Genomic DNA, 20,289 nt, shown 5'->3' on the forward strand with positions numbered 1-20,289 from the left:
ATTTGAGTGATCACTTATATTTAGTGTCTCCCAACATAACAGTTTGTAACAAAGTCCTCTCCGAGCTGTCAGGAATTTGGTAACATTATTTTTTATTTTATAACCAGGCACAAAGATGCTAAATCTAAAGAATAAATGCATACTTAAATGTTTTAAGTATGACTATTGATTTGGTATTTTCCAGTCATGTCAAGTGTTCACTAAGTGACATAGAATTTAAATAAGGCAATTAAAAAAAAGAAGTAAAACCTTAATTAAGGGACTCTCAGATTATTTTGCCCCCAATGTTGTGAAAACGTTGACAAAATACAATACTTTTCTGTGCACTTCCCTTTATTCCACATGTATGTATAATTTATTTTATTATGTACTTTATTATTATATATATATTATATATTTTCTGCTGTGATTTTTAGAGTCGTAATAACCAAACCGGTTGTTCGTGGAAGTTGGGGGAGTACGTGCTGTACGTGCTGTTGTTGAACTCGAGGAGGCGGGGTTAATGTCTTAAGACTTGCTGAAGCTGCAACATTTGTGTTGCCGGATGATGCAGGGTCATAAAATAAGCGCTCACTTGTACTCCTCCCCGCGAGCGCTGCTCTGAAAAGGGCGGAGCCAAGGCCCTGGTAACGGCTGTTACGTTGACGTTTACTCAAATGTTATCTACTGCTGACAAGGAAGCAACACCTGGATTAACCCCGATTTACCAAAAGAGAACCACTTAATTTAACTTGTTGACGGACATTTTTTAAAAAGTTTTCACCCGGGTTTCTTGTCGTAAACTGGGGGGTCAAAATGTGTTCGATGGACTTGGAGAAGCTGAAGATGACGGGAGCTGGTCGAGCCATGGCAGTGCTGACCAGCGGTGGAGATGCACAAGGTGACTTTTAACTCAAATTAACATTATAGTACAGGTAGTAGCCTTTAAATATATGCAGGTATTAAGCTCACTTCATGGAATATATGTCAACATATGCATAGAGTAAAAGCAATAGTTTGTTGATGGAGAGGAGTGAAGACCATCAAAAATGACAGCTGGAAAGTGTGTTATAAAGACTGTAACACGAATGGGTTAATAGGTCGCGTGTGGGTTTCATATATATATATATATATATATATATATATATATATATATATATATATATATATATATATAGTGTCTGTGGCCAAAAAGTCAAATATGACCTCCTAACGTCTATCACTAACCACACCCCATTAACCTCGATGGAAAACATCGTGGGGTCAAGGAAAGGTGTGAAGGAGAATTCATGAGGAGTTAGGAAAAGACGACCAATAACAACCTCCACACGCACGGACTCTGACACTGAGGCCGTGGGGGTTTAGGGCTGTTCCACGGTCAGATCATCGAGTGTTTGAGGGCTCTCCTGCAGACATGTTCAGCCCTCTTATCAACCCTTTCCGCAAATCCGCATTTTTGCAGACTTTGCCCAAAGGAATTACCCACAATGCATAGCGATGACGGGGTTACCAAAAAGGTAAACAAAGAGGACGGCACGTATTTTTTCGAAAACATTAAGAATTAAAGATGGAACATAAAAACACATGAACATCAGAGGAATGAAAGATATTATATTATACAGATTTATTCATCAAATGTTTCATTTAGTCATTGAAGCTGTTTTGATAAAACCGACTAAATAGATGATTTGAAATTACCTGGAAGACGTAAAAGGAGCAAAAAGTAAAAAAAAATATACGCATAATTGTACATGATATATTTTGATGTTGTCGTGGTAATGTGATATGTTGCAACATTAGTATTTACATAATTTCAAGCCCTTACAGTCTCTCACACTCAACCATTTAAACCCTGTGCAAGATAAGCATATCATTATGTTTTCATGGATGACTGAATGGTGCTCACTTGAAATGTTGCCACTGTAAGGAATTGTGAGACGGCATTATCTTCTTTCCTTTGGTAAAAAAAAAAGGTCCAGTATATCCTCAGCTGAAGGAGCTAATAAAGGAAGCATTGAAGCACCTTCCTTAGCATGTAGATAATTCAAACGGCTCTCATCATGGCGGCTACTTAGGTACTTCCGGGTCATTTCACTCAGTTAGGAACCTTCCTAAGCAAAAATGACTTTTCGACCACAGCCTATGGTTTCATTCATGCAGTACTTGTATTGTATGTTGCCCTAACTCATGTTAAGTACACTTTCAAGTACTGTACTTAAGTACAGTTTGAGGTACTTGTACTAGTATTTACATTTTCTGCTAGTCTACTTTATACCTCTTCTCCACTGCAGCTCAATATTGCACCTTTTTCCCCACTGACGTTGTATCTATCTGATACTGTACTTCCAGTACTGGTAACACATACAGTACCACGGTCCGTTCAAGTAACATTAATGCTGGTCAATGACTCTGGTTACTGTCACCAGAGAGCAGATGACACCGTTGCCCAATAACCGATAATGAAGTCATATGGAGCACAGTGCTTGATTTTCCCATGCAGGGTAATTGTGTAACAGCTTGTGTGTAATGAAACTCATAGACAAGTCTAATATTTCTATGCAACTATCCTCAATCCAGGGATGAATGCTGCGGTCCGAGCTGTGACCAGGATGGGCATCTATGTGGGGGCCCAGGTCTATCTTATATATGAGGTAAACAAACCTTTTTCTGTTAATAGGACCCTATTAAACGTTGAGTAGTCCGCATTATTTTTCAAACTAACATCATTTGGAAAATTACTTTTCAGGGATACCAGGGCATGGTGGATGGGGGAGACAACATCAAGCTGGCAAACTGGCAAAGTGTGACCAACATCATCCAACTGGTAGGTTAAATATTACACGTGTGTGTGTGTGTGTGTGTGTGTGTGTGTGTGTGTGTGTGTGTGTGTGTGTGTGTGTGTGTGTGTGTGTGTGTGTGTGTGTGTGTGTGTGAGAGACTATACATTATAATTATATAGTCAGTCCCTGTTAACTATAATAGGCCTTTTTTCAAGGCAAACATTTTGACTTGTCATTCTAGTAAAAGCACAGGTGTTCCAAATAACGTTAACGATGGCTTTGTTCTATTCAAGCTATGCTATAAGCAGAACCATTAATCATTTTATAATTTGAAACTGCTTTTGCTTTTGTGTCTTCATTTTCTCAATTTCTGGTTTTTAATATCTCTCTCTATTTCTCTTTCTTTTTTTATGGTTTTAATAGGAATTGTATTATTTCATCCATCTCCTCTCAACTCTTCTCTCCTTGCCTGTGTAATACTGGTTATAACCTGGTAAGGGGCCTTGCTGTACGTTTAAGCCTGATCAGTTGTAGAAGCAGCAAGTTGCACAAAACAATTAGTAAATTAGTGCATTAGTAAATTATGGAGCAAATGTGTTGAAGGGCAGTTGATATTTTTTCTGAAGCAAATCTATTGTTCACGACCCACACGATGGGAACCACTGCTGTACAGGGAATGGATGGCTGTTTTTTGACTACTTGGGATCTGGCTCTGTCTCCAATCCCTGCTCCAAATTCATCTAATCTTCAAGACCATCAAGAGCCAGAGCAAAAAGACACATTTCTGTCACTTAGTATGATATTATTCAGTGACAGATTACAATGTTGTGTTTGTCTTTATTTGGTTTGTCACTTATTATATGGCGTCTCTGCTGCAGGGTGGGACAGTGATAGGTAGCGCTCGATGCAAGGCCTTCACGACGCGTGAGGGCAGGATCGCGGCCGCCTTTAACCTGGTGAAGAAAGGCATTACCAACCTGTGTGTGTGCGGCGGAGACGGCAGCCTCACCGGAGCCAACATCTTTCGCAATGAGTGGAGCAGTCTGCTGAATGAGCTCGTACAGAAAGGTAACGTACTATCTTTGTTAATTTGTCATCAGGCCTCGGAAAACACTTCACCCTCATTATGTTCTCATACTGCACTGTGGAAACAATACGGTACATTAAGTATCATTCTTTGCTGAAAAAGCCCTTTTAAGGCATCATTTAACTGTCCAGTTTATGGAGCAGACTTTGTATCATTTCATGTCCATACAGATAATTAGCTGTATCATCCACAAAAACATTCATACTTTTGATTATTCAACCAAGTAATTTAATTGAACGAGATGTCTTCCATGAGTGCTGATATAGAGTACAACATATAGACCGTATAGAAGAAGTGGAGTTTAACTTTTTCGCCGTCGCCATCTTGGTCTCTGGCCGTCACCATCGTGTTTTTTTTTTTTTTTAAATACAAGGTAGCCACGCCCTAAAGCATACTCTGCTTTATCATCTATTTTACTCAAAATGGGATTATAATTTACTAAATGAACACCATGCCGTTTTGAAGAATACTTGATAGCAGCAATTAAGACCATGAACTCATGTTTACAATTTTTACTGAGGTAATGAATCACGTGAGAAGTAGGGTTGTTTTTATCATCGACTTCTCTATAATCAGACTTCTTTTTGCAACCAGAGGAGTCGCCCCCTGCTGGCCATTAGAAAGGTCTGAAAGCTCGCTAAAAGGTTTCTGCAGCCATGGAGAGCAGGAAACGATCGAGCAACGTAGGCCTTCTGTCTACTCTTTACTCTTTACTCTTTACTCATTGGAATCACCGGCGCCACCAAAGAGACTTTCATTTCACTGGTTGCACAATAATGTAGAATGATCTACAGCTGTGTGTGTGTGTGTGTGTGTGTGTGTGTGTGTGTGCGTGTGTGCGTGTGTGCGTGCGTGTGTGCGTGCGTGCGTGCGTGCGTGCTACTTCAGGAAGGATCACAGACACTCTGGCCAAGCAGCATGCCCACCTGAACATCGTGGGGCTTGTGGGCTCCATCGACAATGACTTCTGTGGTACTGACATGACCATCGGAGCTGACTCAGCGCTGCACCGCATCATGGAGATAATTGATGCTATCATGACCACAGCGCAAAGGTGACAGTGATGGCTGCTGTTTAATTATGACTAAGTAATTCTTACTAAGCAAGGGCTCAGAGAAGTGATCATGAGCATAGTTCACAAATGTCTAGAAAAAATATCCTGCAGATTAATTGATAGTGAAAATAATTGTTAGTTAAAGCCGTATATTACACCTAATGTGTATTCACACCTGTATAGTGTAATGAGGGAATGCACTAGTTTTGTTGTAATTCAACACGCCCATTAAAGAGTGTTTGGCATGATGTCCATGGTCTTGCCTAAACTTGCTCTCTTGGATCTCGGCTGCAATATGGACACTCTCAGTTTATATGCTCACATACTTGCTACGAAAAGATCAATATTAATGTTGTGTTCCTCCCACAGCCACCAGCGCACTTTTGTTCTGGAAGTCATGGGGCGACACTGTGGGTGAGTAACACTTAAACACACTTTGCTTTCCTTCACATACTGTCACTAAATAAAACAAATGTGCTGTCACTCCAGATATCTGGCCTTGGTGTCAGCACTGGCTTCTGGAGCAGACTGGCTCCTCATTCCAGAGGCTCCGCCTCTTGAGGGCTGGGAGGACCGGATGTGCAACCGTCTAGAGGGAGTAAGTACAGTTTATAAACATTTTAGGAATAATTGCTGACTCCTTTTTATACAGTACTTAGAAGCAGGATTGTGCTAATTGATTTAATGGCTGATATGTATGTATCTGTTTAACTCCAGAGCCGCACAAAGGGGTCAAGACTCAACATTATAATCATCGCAGAGGGAGCCATCGACATCAATGGCAAGCCCATCTCCTCAACCTACGTAAAAGATGTAAGTTTAAAGATGTGTCTGTTCTGTATGTAACAGATGCCTGTGGTGTTAAAATATAATTCAAATGTTCAACACTAGCAGAGAGAGGTTCAGAGTTTCCTCTCAAATGTTTGTACAGGACTTTTCTCTCATAGTGTCTCTGTTGTGTATGCCTGCTATGTAACCCATAACCCGGTGAAATGCTTCCGTGTGTGTTTGAAGCTGGTGGTACAGAGACTGGGTTATGATACCAGACTGACGGTACTCGGCCATGTTCAGCGAGGAGGAACTCCCTCGGCATTCGACAGAATACTGGTGAGCTGGAAAACTGCAAAAATGCTGCTATGACACATGAACAAAAATGCTGCTATGACACATGAACAAAATGTTGAGGTCATACAAGTATTAATTCAGCAATAGTTTGAACATTTAACTGCAGATCTAAACTGCCTCAATGTAGAACATGGGCTCTCATTTAGACATATATTACTGATGCGTAAGGAAGTGATTCCCTTCAACATGTATGATCTCTGTGTGTAGATGCGCTTGTACAGTGTGGACTCTCTTGTGTTGTCAGAGCTGTAAGTTGGGTGTGGAGGCAGTGGTCGCCCTGATGGAGGCCTCTCCTGACACTCCACCGTGTGCCATCGGCCTGGCGGGTAACCACGCTGTTCGTCTGCCTCTAATGGAGTGTGTGGAGATGGTGAGTCGCTCTCCTCTCCTCTGTGATTGTTTCTGATGGACATATTTGGAAACGGTGGGAGGTTGCTGTAATTTTCGACTGTTTGCAGACTAAACTGGTGCAGACTGCCATGAACGAGAAGAGGTTTGAGGAGGCCATCAAACTGCGTGGAGGGTGAGAGCTGAGAGGATTTTTCATGTATACCAGATAGTTAGAATATATCATTACATTAAAATGCAAAACTGCCTTGATGTATGTCAACATAGTCTGTTGTAAATGTATTCACCATTTTTATTAATTTCATCATGCGCATAATTTATCATATTCTTTTTTTTTTTTTCCAAGTCCAAGGTAAAAATGATGATTTTCTTGCAGGAGTTTTGAGAATAACTGGAAAATCTACAAGATTCTTGCCTTCCAGAAGCCTGTCAAGTCTGAGGTAAGTCTATCAATAACATGCACACACACACACACACACACACACACACACACACACACACACACACGGTAATAGCCCCAAGACATGTATATGAATCATCAATTTAATTCAAATGTTTTTATTAATATCTGACTCATGTTCCCTCAGAGCAATTTCTCCCTGGCTGTTCTGAACGTGGGCGCTCCGGCTGCAGGGATGAACGCGGCGGTGAGGTCTGCTGTGAGGTTAGCGCTCGCTCAAGGACAGAAGGTCTACGCTGTCCACGATGGCTTTCAAGGACTTGCCAATGGACAGGTGAGGGCTTCTACCTCTGTGTCTATACCACACTGCAGGAGGTTTCAACAGGTAACCTTTTATGAGACTGAGAGGAAGCCGATCAGTACTGACACGTGTCCGTCTGCAGGTTGTTGAGATGAAATGGCACAGCGTGGCGGGATGGACGGGCCAAGGGGGCTCACTGCTGGGGACGAAACGGTGAGGAACAGGACGCTCTGGTTTCTATAATACAGACGTATTTAGGTAATCTTAAGAGTATTTCAACAGTTTAGTATTGTACGTCCATTAAGTTATGGAGACATGAGACACAAATTAATGCAGGAGAGAGGCAATATGACGTGTACTATTTTATTAATTGTTGTGTTATGGATCCCTGTCGTGTCCCTGGGTGTACTGCCCATTGAATGCAATGTACAGGAAAAATGTATTACCAGGTCTGCATTATTGCTTAAATTTGAGTTGTAATTATATTCTTAATCATACATCATTTTTTGGATAAATGTGATCAAGTACCTTGATTTGTCAGGTATTCAATTTTCAACATGTTCTCAACTGATTTTTCATAAAATGTACTATATCACAATATATAAAGATATTTTGACATTCCTACCTTTTTAAATATACATAGTAATCTACACTGTGATAAAGGATTTCATCAATCCAGTGTGTTAACTTCCAAAATCACCAGATGTTACAGTTCCCGTAATGCAACCTTCCCACCCACATCTTTCAAATCTAAGGGCCCCAGTTTTTAATGCAAATGTTCTTCTGACAAACATGTGTTCTCCACCCAGAGACCAGGGCCATTTTATCAGATTTGACAAACCTTTATTCAGAGCCACAGGAAAATTTAAACAACGTATTACAGGCTGTGCGAGACAACCCGTGACTAGCAAGCTGCCACTAAAAATAGTTAGAGTGTGTCTTTAAGTGATTTATGATTCATGTCCTATTTCAGAACTCTTCCAGAAAAACACATGGAGAAGATTGTGGAAACCATCACCAAGTTCAACATCTCAGCTCTGCTTGTCATTGGAGGGTTTGAGGTATAAGACACAACCCCAAAGAACCAGAATCGCAGTACCTGTATATTATTTCATAGCGTCTATGTTACATCAAAGAGGTCCTCTCATCTCTTGATGACTTTCAAAGGGGTACGCAGGTGTGCTGCAGCTGTTTGAAGCCCGGAGTCGCTATGATGAGCTCTGCATCCCCATGTGTATGATCCCTGCTACCATCAGCAACAACGTCCCTGGAACTGACTTCAGCCTGGGAGCAGACACGGCTGTCAATGCTGCCATGGAGGTAATGCTGAGCAGATGGCAAATTAACAGTGTGACTTTGATGTTTTCAGGATTAACACGAATTGAGACGGAACCAAGCCAGAAAACATGACACGAAACATGAGCTGCTGTATTACTAACGCACACTTTGAACTCGGCGTACCAAGTCAAAACAGGGTTGACAGTCAGTGTTTAGAGCTTCAGTTTTAAATCTGTAAACTTTGAGAGGGAGGAAGTTGGGTCAGCACTTTAGTTCACCCCTGTACTTCTATATTAAGCACCACACCTGGATAAAGCTCACAAACACACCAGCACTACTAGTAGCGGCTGTAAGTGCGCTTCAATTGCCAATGTCTCCATTCTGCCATTTTGGTTTCTTCCTCAGGGTTGCGACAAGATCAAGCAGTCCGCCTCTGGGACCAAGAGACGGGTGTTTGTGGTGGAGACGATGGGGGGGTTCTGTGGATATCTGGCAACCTGCACTGGTATCGCTGTGGGTGCTGACGCAGCCTACATCTTCGAAGACCCCATCAACATTCACGACCTGAAGGTGAGACCAGAAGAAAAACCTCTGTGGATTCTTTTCTTTTGTCGATAGTGTTAACAGCTTACTGTCTCTTTTTAATATATATATATATACAGACCAATGTGGATCACTTGACTGAAAAAATGAAGACTGACATCCAGCGGGGTCTCATACTGAGGTGCATAACACTCACTCGGCCACACAGAGAATCTCATGCAATGCAAAAGCTAATGTGCTTCTTCTCATCTATATTTTCACAAACATTGTCTGATTTAGTTTTTCCTCTGTTGATCATTTTCTCTGTCTTAACAGGAATGAAAAATGCCATGAAAACTACACTACAGATTTCATCCACAGGCTGTACTCGTCAGAGGGGAAGGGCATCTTTGACTGCAGAGTCAATGTGTTGGGACACCTTCAGCAGGTACGGAGCCACCATACAAGTCCTCCGCTCTGCCAACTTATACATGTTTTCAAGTACAGTTGCAATATGAGTGACACTCACATACTGTGAAGAGACAAGAGTCTCATAATATATATTTATAAACTGCTTTTGTGTGTTTGTGCTCCAGGGAGGGGCACCTTCTCCCTTTGATAGAAACTTTGGCACTAAGTTGGGTGTGCGGGCTATCCAGTGGATTTCAGAGAGACTGACTGAAAACTTCCGTCAAGGTACGTCAAGGTTCCTGTAAAAAGTCAAAGTTGACATATGAATTGCTATAAAACCCAAAGTCAAATCACAGCATTGTTATGATTATAGCATGGTTTTATTTTTTTCTTCCTACCAGGCCGTGTGTTCGCCAACTCACCAGATACAGCATGTGTGCTCGGCCTCAACAGGAAGGTCATCTCATTCAGCCCCGTCACTGAGCTGAAGGCTCTGACTGATTTTGAGTAAGCGATGTCACCGTTCTAGCCAAATAATAAGAGTTCATTATTAATAAGTCTTAATAAAATCTGATTTCTGCCCATCTTTCAGGCACCGGATGCCCCTGGTCCAGTGGTGGTTAAATCTTCGGCCGTTGCTAAAAATGTTGGCCAAGTACCAAACCAGCTTCTGTGAATACGTCCCCGGAGAGATTGAACATGTGACTCGACGCTCCATTAGCATTGACCACGGCTTCTAGGCTCTCTGAAGCTACAGGATACTCGCTGCACTTTTTGACCCTTAGTTGTCCATCCCTTGTTTCTAGGCAGACTACATACTTTAAGAATGGTTTTCAACCCACTGCAACGCAATTTTACAGGACTGAAGACTATAAAAGCCAGTATGTCAGTATCATAGCAACTATGAAAATGTACTTCAAGTATTCATTTAACCAAAGAGGAGCAGGTTTTTATATTCCTGATATTCCAATCACGCCTCTGTTACCAAATCACTGCAATACATATCAGCTGTGCCATTAAGCTAAAACTAATGATTTAATACTGAATATATTATATAAAGCAGATGTGTGTGTGGTGTGGAATAATCTGAAGATGGAACCTTAAGTAAAAGATGTATGTATAAGACATGTTATCCAGCTAGAAAGGAGAGCCACCAAATGTTTTTGGAGCCCCTCTTATCATTTTCACAAAGACTAAAGTGGTCCAGTGGGTGGTTTGATGTCAGAATGTGACTTTGACTCATCGGACCAGTGAGATGTTCATTTAATTTTATTTATACACTGTGTAGGAAACACTGCTTCTGTCATGAATAAATGGAAACGAACAACAATATTGATGCAGTGTAATAAACGAAACTACTGTACTTAGAATAGAGAAATCTGTAAAGAAATATGAATGCATGTTGTGTATTTTGATAATAATGCTTTATCTTCAATTAAATGTCATTCAACAGTGATACTGTTTGCAATACATTCTTTAAAATGTGTGAAGAGCTATTGGAATAAGATATTAAGTTTAACAGACAGCTGAAGACATATATTACAGAACAAAGCTTAAAACTAACAGTGTTAAACCATGAAGATATGTGTCATTAACCACTGTATGAGAACACTACAGACGAAAATCAGTAACAAACTGCTATTAAAAACACAATTCAGCATTTTTCTTCCAATTCTCAAAAATTGAATGAAAATGGAAACTCATCCCTGGTGTTCTCTTTGTTAGTAGTCTGAGGGCTTTTGGAGGAAAAGGCAAACTGGAAGGCTTCACTTTGCTCTGGTTGTCCAAACAGGAACTCAGGACCTACAAAATATACACACACATATCCATGCCTGTAGTTCTAAGTAATACACGTCACAAAAACTGAGGGATTAGATTTGATACATACAGGTTGAAGACTTTGGTTCTGTAGTTTTCTGAAAAGACACAAACATACAGTAGTTTGGTATTTGGTTCTAGTAGCACTGTATGAAATAAAAAGGGATTACGATACAAACGCAGTACCTTCTCGTTGAAGAAGGAGCTGGCGAAAGCGAAGGGGGACTCCTGTAAAAAAACTTGGATGTAATTCCAAAACTGAAAAAGTGATTTCTATCCAATCACTTATTCCTTTTGCTCGCTCCCTCACCTCATCCTGTGAAGAGCCCGCTTCAAACCCAAAGCCAGAGAAGCCTGGGGTGCTGGGCTCCGAGTTCAGAGAGAACAGGAACGCTGGAGATTTGGTATCAGAGTTGCTGTGACATGGGGAGCTGGCAGGGCTGAAGCTGAAATGAACAAATAACACCGTTCTCAGTGGCGGTCCTGACAGCGATTCTAAGTGTTGGACAAGTCAGATAAAGCCTCACTTAAATGGGAATGTCGGGGTCGAAGGCACAGCTGTCATATCCAACGGGGTCGACTGAGGATGTTTGTCTCGAGATGACGACTGAGGAAAAGCAGCGAGTCCCTCGTTGTCCTCTTCGCTTGGTGCCCACTCTTCATCCATAGCTACGTCTTCCTCCACCTCAACCTCCACAGCTGATACAGTGGACTGCTGTTCATGTGCAGAAAACACCTTATACTCATAGAGACGCATTAACAAAAATGCAAGCAGCAGACGTGTAGATAATCTGACTTTTAGTTCCTTGTAAGGGTCAAGCTCCAAAAACATGGGGTCCCCACGTTTCCCATGATGCATCTCGATGGAGGGTTGATTTTCGGGGGAACAGAGTGGCCATTTAATGGACAGTCTGGGTATAATGAGACAAACATTACCAAGACTTGGTCTTCTTGTTCAGTTTCCTGCTCCTGCTCATCTGGGTGTCTTTGCTCTGGAGAAATAATGCTTGATGGGGTTTAATGTAACATGAATGTTAACTGAAACATATGAGACTTTCTTCTACTTACCATCCAGCGGCTGACTTGACCACAGCTCACTGTTTTCTTCCCCTGAGGACGCGCTGTAGACGGTAGAATACTGCACCTTGTTTTCCTCATCAATCTCTTCAGCATTTGCCTCCACAGAAGTTTTATTACTATTCTTGAAAGATCAATCGAAACACGTATTAATAACCACAAGGCCGCGGCCTGTGGAATTGGCTTTAAGCACAACATAGTGGGTAAGATCAATACGGCAGTGTCGGCAACATCAAACGTAGACATACATCAACATGAGATACATGACTAACACAACAGATATTATTCATTTAACAACAACATTCACACAGTATTGACAGGATGTATTAACAGGATTGATACAAAGGTTTAAGGAGCACTACATCTGTCAGGGCTGGTGAGAAGTGTTCAGAGTTCAGTTTGTTAAAATCGGATGATTAAGTGGGCAGGGACCTACAGCGCCTCCTACAGGGCATCAGCTGGAAGAGGTGGTGGGCAGGGAGGGAGGGGTCAGATTATGTTTTGTATTTTGTTCTTTTGATTGTCCGATATAGCGACTCAACTGATGGGGGGGAAGGCCAATATTCTTGGATGATTTATTGACTATGCACTGCAGGTTTTTTTTTCATGCTGCCATGCCAAACTCTTATGGAAGAGGTGAGTATGGTGTCAATGATGGCCGGATAAAACTGAAGGAGGAGACGTTGCTTTACTTTGAAGTTTGTCTTCGGAAAAACAGTCTGTGTTGGGCTTTTTCTTTAGTAATCTGGTCTGTTTTGATGTTTCATTTGAGTGAGTTGCTGGTGTGAGTGTGTGTGTGTGTGTGTGTGTGTGTGTGTGTGTGTGTCAAGAAATGTTGAATGAATCAGCGATGGTTATGGGTTCTCATTAGACGTGAATGGAGGCTTTGCCTGAAATCTATAAAGAGTTACTGTGATTTAGAAGTGTTGAGCTGGAGGCTGTTATGAAGTGACTGCTCGGGCTGCCCGCTAACGGTATCTGTGGGACTGGAGACTGTTCACGCCTCCCATAGAACTCATGGAGTTTGTCTAGCAGGTCACTATCAATGTCAGGCTATTTCATAATTGCAAGAATTTGCCAGCTTTACAATTCCATCAGCTTTGTTCAATGTATCCGAGTACCTGTGTCTGGTTGAGGTGAAGAGAGGAGATGTCAATGGAAGCATTACTTTCCTCCTCTGTCTGACGATCTAATTGTTTTTCTGGTTCTGCTACGAGCTGCTGACCAGAAACACTAGAAAGAAAAGTGAAATTTCATGAGAGAAAGAATAAGCTTTGCGTCAATATTCTTTGATATCTATGAAATCCGCTGAAAGATACCCGTCTGGTGGTGTCTCAGTGGAAGAAGCATCGACGGCTGGACCTGGTCAGGCAGAAATTGAATTAACTGCATCAAGAGCAAATATTTTCAGCAAGTTATGATGATATAAAAAGCTTATTACCAGTGAGTTGGTCCAGCTCCTTCTGTTTCATTATTATTTGATCATCACGAGCCTTGATCCTAAACTCAATCTCCTCTTTCTCAGCCTGCAGCGTGAGGAGCTTTTGAGCAAGAGGATTTTGGTAATAATATTCTTTATGCGACTGGAATGTCTTCCTGCAGCCCGTAATTCTCTCTTCATAGACTTCCCTTGTTACATTACAAATGAAAAACAATTCAGCTTAGTGTATTCTTATTACATATCAAATGCAATATTCAACACCACAGCTAAGTGAACCTACGTGTCCTGGTGGTAGCTGGCTTTTCTGCTCTGCAGCTCTGCTTTCAGTGTGTGCTCACACTGAAGAAGCAGGCTGTTAGTCACCTTCATGCTAAAGTCACGTGGATGACAAGCAGTAATACGTGAATATCAATATTAATCTGCACTGCCTATGTTAAGTTATATATGTCAAATGTGTTGTATGTATTGCCTAGTCATCATACCTTTTAGCATTTGCTTTATTATGCATCACAGTGCTCTGCTTCACCCTGATTTCTTCCTCAAGTCTTTTGATATTTCTGTGGATTGTTTCGATGTAGGACCTCCTCTCTGCAGTGTCAACTCTGGAAACTGTTCACAAGAATGTGAGCACTTGATGGACGCCATTTCACAACATAAATAATAAAATTTGTTTGTTAGCCTGCTTTACATATAATTATTTTCTATCTTTTATAATAAGTAACGATAGTTAGGTTAATAACAATTCTGTTTGACGTAGGAAACGTTACCTTTAATTTGTTGGTTGATTTCATTCTTCTTTTGGGAAAGCTTCCTTGTTTGAAGAGCTGTCAAATACAAACATCAGTTATGTTTAAAAGAACAAATATCGAGTCATTAATTGTATAAGCGTAGCAAATATCTCCTCACCTGAATTATCTTACGTTATTTAACGTGAACTACGTAGCTTCATACCGAAACTAACGTTAGTTTAAGTTACGTTAGATACTGACTACCGTTAGCAAGTAGCTAACGCTAGCTAACATTTAACTACCGTTACAACTTTTACATTGCACGACAAGCAAACACCAACTGACAACAAACTACATTGTAAACGTCCAATAAACTCAATAAGTGAACTCACCAAACTGAAAAAGAATGCTGTCAATATTATTAAGTGAATATTGGTCGTTCATTTTTAATTTACACCTGCCTAACATCAGTAGTTAGCCGCACGCGCTCTCTGACAGGCTGCTGTCGTCAGTGTTGCCAGATCTGATTGATTAACAGGCGATCAATCACGTAAAATCACAACAATGCCTCATATCTGAATCAAATAACCAAAGATAGTATGTGAGATGATTAGGCTATCGCAACCCACAGAGTGGCTCATGACAATCAAATATTAAGTAAATATTAATCAAATTAAATGAGTCAGTGTACTGAATTTTTAATCTGTATTATGTTTAATATATATAATATAAAATTACATTTTGTATTGTTTTCACAATACTTTCGAAACACTGTCAAATGTTGACCATTTGGTCGAACATTCAAATCTTGTTTAGTGGTGTAAGAGGAAAAATACGACTGAACCGATCTAAGATGTAGACAATAATTGTATCTAAGCATTTGATATAATGAGAATATACATTTGTTTTGAGGTGTAACTGATTTTCGGGGCACAGAAGAGAAACATTGATAATTTCAGTAATGGTTATCAGTAACCCCCCCCCCAAAAAAAAGTGCATACGGGTTGTAATTATGATGCATTAATCTATGCATCACTTTAATGTTGCAGCTGGTAGAAATGGGGGGGGGGGGGGGTCACTTTAATTACTTTATATACAGCTTGGTAGTTAAATGCAACATTTTATTTAACAAAAAGTACAGTATTGTCAGCAAAATTGCTCCAAAAATTAGCCTACTTATCATTCAGATTGGCCCCTTTCAAAGTTATATATGTTGCCAGCAGAAGAGGTGAAGCCAATTAACGACGTTGTACATTGTTATGTAGTTTAATCTGATAATGCATCATATTTCACAAACACATCTTGTGTAAATTGCGTTGAAATGTTTATCTGAGGGGGTTCATTACATGATGATAGATTATTTGTATGTATTCATGTGACTTTTAGTGTAGGCCTTTATATTGGTGTTTCCCACACTATTCTCGAGGACAGATGTGCTTGCTCCCCCCCTCTCCATTATTTCACATGACGGCGGTGAGGATCATGGATGGTTCAGGATTGGTGGGACAGAGGTCAGAGGGGCGGGGCTAGTTCTATTCTGGAAACATTTTTGCGTAGCGCATCTGTATCGGCAAAAAACACACGGCGCTGTGATGTGTGGGCTCCTGCATTGTCTAAATCCAGTGATTTATCCGCACATGGTATAGTTTAACTGCCCGTTGCTCGTCCAACATAGTAAAGGTAAGATTGAATCTCAATTCCTACGCTATTTAGAGTGCATGTTGTTCGCCGGCTGGCGTCTGCAGACAAAAGAGCGGACATGGGTGGGATTTAAATGGGAGGGGATCAGCTGTGTGAAGAATGGGATGCATTGTCGATTTCACCCCCTGGTATCAAATTAGGCATTCGTTTGGGAAATCCCTACATTCTGTCTATGAATTGTGTAGTTTTTCTGTCGATATGTCTGTAAAGGCGGTGGGATGATGTAGAAATGAGCTCGCTGCATATCCACTGAGATTATCGGTGCATTATCGGTGATTATCATGCAAAAGGGAGAGACAACCCCCCTTTTTGAACCAATCTATCACGCTTTGTTTGTCATCTATCTAGAGCGATGTAGTCTCTGTCTGTTCAGATGCATAATGCCATTAGATCAACGATAATGTGATATTTAGTAGATGTTTTTGTATCAGTCATCATCACACAAAAAGCGACTGTGCAGAATCTAGGCCAGGATCCCTGTAAGGAGTGCATTATTGTGCCTGTAGAAAAGCAAAGCTGCTGTATAATGTCTGTCTGTCTCTCTCTCTCTCTGTTTGTGTGTGCATTTATCACTTTGCTGTCAGCTGGAAATCTTCCTTAGATTGAACACTTACACATAATGGGTGGACATAGGCTGTGCTGCTCAGGACTTCACTATTAGTCTCCATATAACCCATCAAAAAGTAGCCTATAAGAGTCAAAGCGTTTTCTTGATCAGGTGAGAGCATGGTACAGGTAGAGGAGTCTCAAACAGAGGGAGAGGGCAGCCCCCAGATCGTCTCCTTAAGATCGGACATATCAGGGAACCATGTGGACGATGGAGAAGCGGGGCCCTCCATAAGGAGGAAGAGGAGGAAGAAGAAAGACCCACGTCCGGAGTCCATTATTGTTTACCGCTCTGAGATGGAGAGGGCGCCTGGAGAGGACCAAGGCGGTGAGGAGGGAGCAGAGAGGAGTTCAGAGGAGGGAGCTAAATTCCTCTGCACACCTACAGGCGAAGGTGAGAGGAGTGTTGGATGCATCTTTTTATTTCTGAAAGAAAGTTCAGTCATTTGTTTGACACATACCGTGCAATTTACACCCTGCAAACCAACTGCATATTAACAAAAACATAGAACGCTTTGAGGTATCGTCATCAATATGAGAACATGTAAATGATAAGATACCACATTTCTTGCTCGCCTGCCTTGCTTTTTTCATTTGCCGTATATAATTGTCTTTGTATTATCTTTTGTTGTTGTATTATCTCTCAACAGGAGGAGGATGGAGTCTTCCTCCAGACAGCCGCTACGTGACCCTGACAGGCACCATCACCCGAGGGAAGAAGAAGGGCCAGTTAGTCGACATTCACCTCACTTTGACGGAGAGGGAAATCAGGGATTTGGCCAAGTCGAAGGAACGCCTTGATGCAGAGTGCGAGGCAGGTGACGGCGCTAGACGCACCTGCAGCTTCGGCGTGTGCCAGGGACCCCATGTCGTCCTGTGGAGCCTCTCCTGTGCCCCCGTGATTTTCCTCCTCTCCTTCATCACTTCCTTCTACTACGGCACTCTGACCTGGTACAATGTCTTCCTGGTGTACAATGAGGAACGGACGTTCTGGCACAAGATTACAATATGCCCCTTCCTCATCATCTTCTACCCCATGCTCATCATGCCCATGGCGCTGTCTCTGGCTCTGTACTCCGCCGTGGTACAGGTGTCCTGGGCCTTCAGCGAGTGGTGGCAAGATGTGAGAGACCTGGAGAAAGGCTTCTGCGGCTGGGCCTGTGGGAAGCTGGGACTGGAGGACTGTTCCCCCTATAGCATAGTGGAGCTGCTTGACTCTGATACTGTTTCTGGCACTCTGCAGAGCAAGGCCCCCAGTGAACTCGCCCAGACGTCCTCGGTGTGATGAGCGCTGAGGTCCAAGGCACATGTTGGTGTAGACCTAAGTCCGAGTGATATGACAAACATGCTAGAACGTTTGAGTCAGTCACAGGAAAGCACTTGAAACCTGTTTACTTTTCTGTAAATGAAAACCTACCAAACACTGCCTGAATTATCCTGAAATGCTGAACTATTGTGTATAATTTAGTTAAACATTACTGGATCCAGATCACTATAAATGATTCCCTTTAGCATGGGAGTGGTAATGTAACTCTTGGTAGAAGAGTTATCCACCAATCACTGAATCCTACTCATGACCTTTTGATACACGTAGGCCTTGGTGCTTCCTGTCGTAAAGTTTAGATAAACTTAGATAAAGCGGTGGACACTGATGCACATGGTGTTTGAGGCCTGGAAGTCAAACTAAGTTTCACTTCATCTGTAAATATCTGTAATTAAGTGTGATCACTGAGCTGTGCACTGACATCAAAATGAAGATGCATTTCAAAAGCGACGCTGTCTCGTATGTGTATACTCACTCTGTGATGTTGTAGTTGAAGTAAGGCTGGATTACCAACTGGAAAAATATGGCAAATGCCTCAAGGGATTTGATTGTGAATACACACCATTGAACACAATATTGACTGAAACAATGTAAGCACCTTAAAATGGGCAATGTCCTGTGAAGCGGTTCTGTGTCAGCATATCATTTTAAGGATAAGGATGGTGTTACTATATATTTTTCGTATCAACAATGTGTCTCATTGACTGGTAAGAAAAATAGAGAATATTACCAGTCTTATCCTTTAATAACTGTATTATTCTGGATGATATTGTGCTTACATGTTGCATATTGCTGAAATGAATTGTGTTTCATCATGAAGTACATCAGCATATGAGTATTTCTTGGTGTCTAGGCATGTTACAATCAAATTGCCATGTGTTGCTGCTGTGTGTTCTGTACTTGATCTGTATATGTAGGTGACAGAGTATATGAAGAGAGGGAGGAAGAGGGATCAATAGGGGCCCATGGCAGGTTAATCCAACCATGATAACATTTCATATTTTTCATTGTTCCTCTAAGGCTCCATCAACACAGACGTTTGTGATCTTTAAGTACTTGTTTTGTTCTCACTACCTTGTTTCACACGTGAGCAAAATGAAGTTCACTGTAATTTTCCACCTGTGAGTTCCTGTTACATTTCCACACAGTCATATTTTAAATGTTGATTTTAATTTATTTTTTAAATATTTAAGTCTAGTACACTTCCTGAACTTTGTTCTAGCTAGGTGTTTTATGCTCTGGCTTTTTGAAGTAAATGTGTTGCAAACAGCTATCATGCACTGGTTGAAATGCATAGCTGATGAGGCTGGTTTAAGTAGATCAGATTAAATATTTGATCATTCTGATGTTTTTGATCAGACCTGACTGGGTGGAGTAATTCAATTTTGTTTTCAAACAGTTTTCATACCTGGTTCAGTGGTTGTGGATTGAGTCTGTATTCCACATTACATGTTGTGAAAGGATGCAAAGAAATACACAAATTAAATAAAGTATTATGTCATTACATCACAGCTACGTGAACATTTTCAAATTTGAATTGTGGAAAACAAAACCAGCAGGTTAATGTTTTCTGGTGTGGTTCATTATGTCTTAGAAAAGCATACATCCCAGCATGGTGCAAATAGATGCAGATGGCTTTCTGATTATTGGCACCCTGGTGTTACACTGGGATGCTTACTGAAGATATCCATATGCCACAAAACAGTATACTAGACAAAAGCACTGCCAGGGTCGATACTTATTTACAAACGTGTACTGGCCTGTTTTATAGTCTGCTTTTGTTAAACTAATTTTGAAACAATTTAAGGTTAAAACACTGAACACAGACTATGGGTCAAAAATGAGCCAGGGCCATGGTAGCTGAATGATTGAGGACAGCAAGGTTATGTCCTCTATATTATCTTTTGTGAAGTGTGGAGAAGGTTGCATTTAGACCTATATGTAGAGAAACACAACTTTTAGAAAATACAATCAAAATTAATAGGATATGAACAATCTAGTTATTAAATATTCTATATTTGGTTAGGAGTGGGTGCTTTGGGAGTATTTTTAAAATTATGATTTATGTTTGTTTGTGTATTAATACATTCATTCTGATAACTTGTGTTTATTTATTTATTATGTATTTATTTATCATAGCATTTGACCTAAATATTTCTGAATTCCTGGCTACAGCCATGAAATTAGCCACCAGTCGACTCGATTTACATAAAAGCACAGACTAAAGCACACCCTTAAATTCACTCTGCACAGCGCCATATAAAGCGCTGGAGGGCGTTTGACCTACATCTCATCATTACATTGCATTG

At 41.0% G+C, this 20,289-nt stretch overlaps 3 protein-coding genes across 3 annotated transcripts; 2 read left to right on the top strand and 1 right to left on the bottom strand.

Annotated features, from left to right (window-relative positions):
• The first annotated feature begins 620 nt into the window (after positions 1-620).
• On the top strand, positions 621-10,741 carry pfkla (phosphofructokinase, liver a). The gene is made up of 22 exons (XM_068703322.1): positions 621-880; positions 2,557-2,630; positions 2,726-2,803; positions 3,638-3,827; positions 4,735-4,900; positions 5,270-5,314; positions 5,390-5,498; positions 5,618-5,713; positions 5,915-6,007; positions 6,270-6,395; positions 6,484-6,548; positions 6,750-6,813; positions 6,961-7,107; positions 7,217-7,287; positions 8,048-8,135; positions 8,242-8,394; positions 8,758-8,922; positions 9,015-9,076; positions 9,211-9,322; positions 9,471-9,570; positions 9,687-9,792; positions 9,878-10,741. The coding sequence occupies exons 1-22, from the start codon at positions 796-798 to the stop codon at positions 10,023-10,025; spliced, it is 2,343 nt and encodes a 780-aa protein (XP_068559423.1). The 5' UTR covers positions 621-795; the 3' UTR covers positions 10,026-10,741.
• An 80-nt stretch (positions 10,742-10,821) lies between these two features.
• LOC137866985 (protein SIX6OS1) lies at positions 10,822-14,831 on the bottom strand. Its single transcript, XM_068703337.1, has 14 exons — positions 14,742-14,831; positions 14,389-14,445; positions 14,104-14,230; positions 13,902-13,991; positions 13,622-13,809; positions 13,500-13,542; positions 13,302-13,413; positions 12,172-12,304; positions 12,040-12,095; positions 11,631-11,818; positions 11,414-11,549; positions 11,290-11,331; positions 11,174-11,201; positions 10,822-11,088 (listed from the first exon to the last, which is right to left on the bottom strand). Exons 1-14 carry the CDS (start codon positions 14,815-14,817, stop codon positions 10,961-10,963), a joined length of 1,404 nt encoding a protein of 467 aa, XP_068559438.1. The 5' UTR covers positions 14,818-14,831; the 3' UTR covers positions 10,822-10,960.
• A 1,081-nt stretch (positions 14,832-15,912) lies between these two features.
• On the top strand, positions 15,913-19,455 carry tmem169b (transmembrane protein 169b). Its single transcript, XM_068703350.1, has 3 exons — positions 15,913-16,029; positions 16,635-17,050; positions 17,307-19,455. Exons 2-3 carry the CDS (start codon positions 16,777-16,779, stop codon positions 17,939-17,941), a joined length of 909 nt encoding a protein of 302 aa, XP_068559451.1. The 5' UTR covers positions 15,913-16,029; positions 16,635-16,776; the 3' UTR covers positions 17,942-19,455.
• The last annotated feature ends 834 nt before the right edge of the window (positions 19,456-20,289 follow it).

The sequence above is a fragment of the Cebidichthys violaceus genome, unplaced genomic scaffold, assembly GCF_023349555.1.
Source record: "Cebidichthys violaceus isolate CVI_PGR_0920_01 unplaced genomic scaffold, fCebVio1.0.p SCAF_11, whole genome shotgun sequence".
Taxonomy (NCBI): Eukaryota; Metazoa; Chordata; class Actinopteri; order Perciformes; family Stichaeidae; genus Cebidichthys; species Cebidichthys violaceus.